The 7,049-nt window shown below is 38.4% G+C and overlaps 1 protein-coding gene across 1 annotated transcript; it reads right to left on the bottom strand.

Annotated features, from left to right (window-relative positions):
* Nucleotides 1-1,678: 1,678 nt before the first annotated feature.
* swi5 (SWI5 homologous recombination repair protein) lies at nucleotides 1,679-6,118 on the bottom strand. Its single transcript, XM_061080993.1, has 5 exons — nucleotides 5,981-6,118; nucleotides 5,035-5,083; nucleotides 4,827-4,930; nucleotides 4,435-4,529; nucleotides 1,679-1,946 (listed from the first exon to the last, which is right to left on the bottom strand). Exons 1-5 carry the CDS (start codon nucleotides 6,076-6,078, stop codon nucleotides 1,882-1,884), a joined length of 411 nt encoding a protein of 136 aa, XP_060936976.1. The 5' UTR covers nucleotides 6,079-6,118; the 3' UTR covers nucleotides 1,679-1,881.
* Between the last annotated feature and the right edge of the window lie 931 nt (nucleotides 6,119-7,049).

The raw sequence follows: 7,049 nt of genomic DNA, 5'->3' as shown, positions 1-7,049 counted from the left end.
AGCTTGTGACTCATTATCAAACAGCTACCGCCGTGTGCAAGAAAACATGACAACCACATAAGTCAGCATTTAACACCCTGATCAGCACTTATCAGCTGGTATCATCTTGGGTGAACATGTACCACACTGAACGCAGTATGACTGATAAGGTCAGAGATCAGGATAACTAAATAGGATGAGCTTTGACCTGCTTATGATTAAAGAGTACACACACGTCACTTTTTCATCGTACACACAGAGAACAGCCGCTATCAGTCCAAGGAGACACATTATCAGTGGCTCTCAGACAGATAAGACCACACCCAGCATATTATGCCACTTGGGCGCGTTGTCTGTGCAGAACATTTACTGTACGTTTCAGGCACACTGAACATAATTGTTTTTTTGTTTCTTTTTTGAATAAAAGGAAGTAATGTAGCTACCAAGCCGTTTCTCTTGTGTTCGTCTTTTGGATGATCCCGTGGAAACGACAGGAAATCGTGAATGAGTGTGACAGTTGTCTAATATACTTGTGAGTGATGTTCACATGAGCTTCAGGGGGATGTTACAACTGTAATGTTTCGCAATTATGATTGATTTCAACAGACGCGGGCGTTAAAAGAGGTGGACTTTTTTTAACTGTTACACTTTCACCTTAATAAAGGCATTTACTTACAATTTGGAGACTGTTGATAAACTTAAGATGATTAATTCCATAAAAACTAGTGTTACAACCACGTTGTATCCGTATTTGTTCAGTTTCCTTCATGTGATTAGGGTTAGGACAAATAAAAAAATACTGTGTATGGTGGTCCTTATTTAAGTTGTCAATATACAAGGCATATTATACTAGGAGCTGAAACTGTTTATTTCACACGTTAAGGTTCCGCATTCCTGCTTTTCTTCCGATAAATAACTGATAATCATAAAGTCTACATGCGTGCATACCCTTATCCAAACCTCCTTTTAGATAAGCTCCAATGTCAAAACAAAACAAGTCCTTTCAAAGTTGTGTCTCAGAAGCATTTAAGGATGTCAGAGAGGCAAAGGAAATGCATATGCCTCTATAAGGGCTCACTGGGCTATTTGAGGAGTACACAAATTAATTGCATGTTTGCTTTGAGTTGAGTTTGGGCCTCTTCTGTCATCGCCACTATGGAAATATTTATATTGTATATGTTTTCGCGGCCAAGTCATGAAGAAGCACTGCGGTGTTTCTACGTAACTTAAATAAATACTTTCTAGAACATTACTTCTTCATCAAGGCTCCATTGGCCTAAACCTTATGGTCTTTGTCTCAAGATTTGAAACCAACTGAACACCGGAGAGAGATTTTGGAATAATGGGTTTGACAGCGCTCTTCTTCATCATCATCATCATCATCAAATGAGAGAATATCTTGTGGTAGAATATTCATCCCTCTGGCAGAATTCAGACACTTGGAGAATTGCTAACAAGGATGGGGAAACAGTGTTGAGGGGCAATGTGAAGCAACATCTTACTAAGACACTTCATCTTGGCTTTAATTTCTCACCCATCAATTTATTCTTGCACAAACAATATGCTGGAGAAAAGATATATACATATATATAAAGATATATACATTTGTCTTCTGTTAAAGTCTTATATTAATTGTCCAAAGCAGATGGTATCTCTTGAATATTAGATCTGCCTGCTGTACAGATACCATTGTCACCTCATGACGCTCACTGACGTTAATCAGATCTCTCTCTGTCTAAAGGAGGAAGTTCAGGTCAATACAGTTTCTCCAATCACATCTTTAGTCCACATCCAAACTCCTACCAAAAAGTGCTTCTGCTCCTTTTCTTTGTTTTTATCCTTAGGCCTCCCTCCCCTCGGTGTTTGGGAACCATTCTCACCACTGTATTTTCATTTATATTTTCAGTCTTCCAGCTCCAGACCAAAGTGGCTGTAGAGATCTCGAGTGGTGGTCCCCCTCAGATCAGCTGCAAGACACAGAAAAGTGGGGGTTAGGGCCATGTCTGCAGATGACATGGACAACTTCCTCTGGTCCTTCTTTCAAACAAACCTCAAAACACTGAACGGACCACAGCCAGATCATAGCACTGAACAACTGAATCACTCAACATAAAGGCCTGAAGTTAGTGAGAATTTATCGGTTAAACATAAAACAGAGCTCCTATATTAGCCTCTCTAGGGATTTTTACTCCATCTAAGATCATGTAAGGTCAAGCTTTTTCAAATGGAACCCCTCTAGCTCTTTTGATTAATGCAGAACCAAGCTATGCTGAGTTATGCTGGAATGACCTTGATACAAAGACCAGCTTGTTTTCCTGTTTACTGTGCATATGTACAAGGTTTTTAATTTAGGTTTCCTTTCAGATTTATTATTATTCTATTTGTTTTAATTTCATGAAATTTCAGTTTACTGAACATGAATACTGACTGTCAAATTATCCTTTCTTGCAACTAGAAAGTGAGAAACATTTAACGATAAATGACCTTTGACAAAAGCTAAAAATGGAAATGAAGACTTCCTGTTTATATGAAAAAAAAAAAGATGTATCACTACATGCACAAAATTTAACTTTTTATCCCCCACAGTTGATAAAGTTAGTTTATTTTTCATTTCACAAGGTCAATTACATATACATACCTTGAGGGCAAACTTCTTGTGGGTGAGACCATGTTATAAAAATGGCTCTAAACTTGTTAAAAGCTAATAATTTACAAAATAGCAAAGCAAAAAGGAGAGTTCTAAGTGATAATGACCTTAACCCTGACAGACAGACGAACATGGTGACAGACAAAGGGACAGTTGTCTTTAGAGGGTACTGCAGGGCATCTCCACTTGTCCCATCTCACTCCACAGCCAGCCCACTGATCTCCTCCCTCTCAGCATAGCAGCATACAGTACAACAGAAACTCAGTGTTTAAGTGAAGGCGCTTTGTGAAAGTGTGTGTCTGTGATTGAGAGAAAGCGAGAGGGGAGAGCAGAAAGGGGGGAAAGAGGGGATGGTAATATGTGTTTAAAGGCATGTGCATGCATTAGTGTATGCACGCGTCTGTGTGACAGACAGAGATTGTAATTGTGTGTGTGTGTGTGAGTGCGTGTAAGTGATGTAAAAGACTGTCATTGTGTCAGAGGGGAAACGCCATCTCCATTCACTAAGAGGTCATTATCATCCTGACTCTCCACTGTACTGAGAGATAATTTAAAGAAACAACTTTTAACTCACAATACCATTTTAGAATAATGGTTTATTTCTGCATAGGTTACTGCAGAAGTGGAAAATAAGTGACATTAGAGAACGAAAGGTATAATTGTGTGTGTCCAGACTATACTTTACACTATTCACACAAGCACATGAATGTCAAAGTAGGTAAAAAGTCTTGTTTGTTATGAACCATGCACACATCGTGATGCGACCTGGGTGTGATTCACCACCACTTCCCCTTAACAGTGTGAAAAACTCTCATGCAGTTGCAGCACATGTTCACAAATAGACTTGAGCGGGATTCAGACTCATAAGACCCATTCAGGCATTGCAACCTATTGGCTCATGCTGGGGACACCCCACTGTACATTCATCCCTATCCGACAGACTCACACAGTACGATGCAGTGTCAGAAATGATGGTAAGAGTTGTGGGGGAGAGGCTGCGATGTCAACACAACATTTGATCTCACTGATAGGTTAAATAATGGGTTTGTGGCATAACCCAGATGGCCAAAATAAGAGATACAACAGCCAATTAAAAGTCTTAATCTAATAGAATATTAAATAGTCTAGAGGCAGTCCAATTAAACACTCATTACACAATGTCTAAATGTAATAATTAAAGTTTAATTACTAAATACATTTATTTTGAAAGGCTTGGCCTTTGTACAGACACACTTCGCTGTTGCCATCTAGTGGCTGATTGAAGGACATCTTTAAAATAGATGTAATCGAGCCAAGAACATACATTTTAGTTCCCATTTTTCCTAGATGTTATAGTTGCTATACCTAATTCTGAAAACTATAATAATTGTATATTTTCAATACACCATACTCTAGATTCAGACAACAATGTTGTTTTTTAAGGACGCGATCACACGTTTGTCCAGTTTGTTTTCTTACAACTTAATCACACCAGGAAAAAGACACATTGTTGTATGTGTCATCAAGTCTGTTCAGGGTTCACACTGACTGATGATAAATGAGCAAAGAAGTGTAAACTCATGAGTCACATATACAAGACAGACAGCTCACTCAGCTGACAGTTTGGGTTCGATGAAGTCTTGTGACAGGTTTTTTTTGGTGTGAGGTGCTTAATCACAATAACTGGACTTAATCTTTAACGGCTACAAAAAGGTTATGGACTGTAAAATTTGCAAGCCCAGACTACAGGTGCCTAAAATGCCACTACAAGCTCGAGAATAGGAGGGTGATTAGGAAAGATATTGTGTCTATATGAGCAGTGTTCATACCAATACGACCCAGGAGTGATTGTCCAATGTCTTTGATGTCATTGTATTCATGCAGCATATCAATATGACGTTCCAGCTCCTCTACGCTGCATCCCCTGCAGTAACACACACACACACACAAAAGCAGATCTTTGCAATTACTCACACAAAGGCACACACATAACGTTTGAAAAGAAGCAAATCAGATTAATTCTGGGAAAACAATGGACCAAAAAAGATCTGTACTATGGGTATTTAATTGTATTACTTATGAGGATCATCACATTCCCATGTACTCTAATAATACTAAACCGAACCATCAACAATCAACACTACATGCTTAACCTCAACACTATTTAAGTTGCTCTAGAAAAACAGAAATACAAGACAAACACACAGACAGCTGTACTCACTCAGCCTCCAGCTGTGCTATCTCTGCATCCAGCTGATCTCTCCTCTGCTCTAGCTCTGCCACCTCCTCTGCAGGACTCACTTTAGCCCTCTCAGTTACTTGAATCTGTGCGGTGCAAAACAGGCGACCATGATAGGGGAATGCACAAGTGGCACTAAATATAGGATTTATCTGTGTGTGTGTTACAGACAAAGACGGGGTTTACTTACAGGTGATTTGAAGTTGGAGTGCACCCTCTTAAATCTGGAAAATGGTGTTCTAGGGAAAGAGAGAAGGAAACGATTGTTATAGGAATGACATTTTTCATGGCCAAGCCAACTCATCGACACACAAAACAAACAGTACAACTCTTATTTCACACTGTTACGTACTTTAAGGGTACTTCTTTGACTTTTTAGTGATCAGGTGGAGTACGTATATATGGATTTTGAATACATATATTGTATTGTGTTGTGCGTGTACACTGGATTGAGTGCATTGTCTTTTATTCTGTTGTCTATGCATCACTGGAGAAGTTTTGATTTCGTTGTATTCAGCTGATAAAATGACAACCAAGTCTATTCTATTCTACAATAACAGAATAAATTGGTGATTATGGTCACATGTTCTATTACTCTTCAGAAACAATTCTCAGAATTAGCATGATCAGTTTGCACAAAGAAAATGACAACTGATGTAGAGCAAATAAACCCACATAACTAGGTCAGTATCAGTTTCTCAGATATGGCTGATAATTAAAAAACCAAAGGATGACTCAGAACAGTTGCCTCAGATTTTTTTGGTCATGATGTCATAATAAAAATCGACTTCAATTTGACACACATGCAAATGTACTTTACAAATGAATCAAGCTGCTTTGGTAAAAGTCTGACAAGAAGGTAGTCTTTATTGTGGTGGGTTGATTGTTCATTGTGTTAGTTACATGTGTCTGCGTGTTACCATCTGTACCACTGGCACACTTCATTCTGCTGTACAATATCTATGGAACTACTTCATGTCAAACATAACAATTTTCCCAATTACTATCCAGTAGCTTTAAAGTAACCAGGCGTTATAGCTCTGACGTTAGCAAGCTAGCTAACTGTCACAACATGTACACATACACATGCTAGCTCAACAAGCTAACAACAGAGCTAACGCTAGGTGTCATATTACCGCTTGTTAGCTGCTTTCTTCACGTCGCTCGGCTCCGGCGTTGAACCCGAGCACTTCTCTTCTCCGCGGCTGGATTCGCTCGGCTGCTCAGAGTTCATTCTGCCGTAAATGTGACGACAACGACCGTGTTATGGTGGATTTGATTTGAACGCAATAGGAGAGCAGTGCGTGAAGAGCAGGAAGTTTGGAGTTCGCGGCTGACGGCAAACAGACTGACACTGCAACCTGATTGGCTGCTGAGACCGAGAGGCGGGACTGTCAGGGGTTTGGTTACCCTGGTGATGGCGTGGAAGTAGAAGTCGTTTAGGGGGGAGAACATGGGGGAGACTCAAATATTTGCACATAAAGGCTAAATAATAAGCTTTATTAACTTACAATATTATTTTGGTTTTCCGTTTGAGTTAAAAATAATAAATCATACTTTAATAGAAATAGTTGACGTGACATTAATTTGTTTTCACTGTGCTGGGTGATACAAGAATAAGCACACATGATTTAAATAATTTCCTAATTTCTTCCTGTGCTTAGTTTCTCATGGGAATGAGCAGGTAATCCAATCCTTAATGTTCATAATATAACTGCTAAAGTTTGGCAGGACTTCAACCACCTATTCATTGCACAATATCTTACACTATGTAAATTTTAAAACAAAAATAAAATAAATAAATAAAATATAATAAAAACCTCCTTTAGTCTGTAACTCGCACATGTGCAGTGCAGAAAAATATGTAACAACTGTGGCATAGATACATATTTTGTTACCTGTATCTAATGTATATGTTATTATGTCTATATTCTGGTTTAAATGTTGTATATAACTGGATTTGTAAAGTCAAATATCTTATATGCAATGTGGGTCAGATCCCATTCTACCAGGTGATTGTTTCATTGTCATTTTATAAAACGTGACACTTACAAATCTTGGAAAATGTATATTTCTATTTACAGTCCAAACCTACAACAAAAATATTCAGAACTCAGACACAAGAGAAAAGAAAATACTCTTACAAGAAATTGTTACTTTTGCACTGTTTTTAATCTATATGTTATTGATTATCAGAATAGCTCC

Source organism: Limanda limanda, chromosome 1 (genome assembly GCF_963576545.1).
Source record: "Limanda limanda chromosome 1, fLimLim1.1, whole genome shotgun sequence".
In the NCBI taxonomy this organism is placed as follows: Eukaryota; Metazoa; Chordata; class Actinopteri; order Pleuronectiformes; family Pleuronectidae; genus Limanda; species Limanda limanda.
The sequence above is the reverse complement of the archived record's forward strand: the minus strand, read 5'-3'. Positions and strand labels throughout refer to the sequence as shown.

Excerpts from the sequence above, each read along its gene's own strand:
- swi5 (XM_061080993.1), bottom strand. The coding sequence starts at position 6,078 with ATGAACTCTGAGCAGCCGAGCGAATCCAGCCGCGGAGAAGAGAAGTGC. Across the intron at positions 5,084-5,980 it reads AAGAAAGCAGCTAACAAGCG|AACACCATTTTCCAGATTTA; the intron begins GTAATATGACAC and ends CTCTTTCCCTAG. Across the intron at positions 4,931-5,034 it reads ACTCCAACTTCAAATCACCT|ATTCAAGTAACTGAGAGGGC; the intron begins GTAAGTAAACCC and ends TGCACCGCACAG.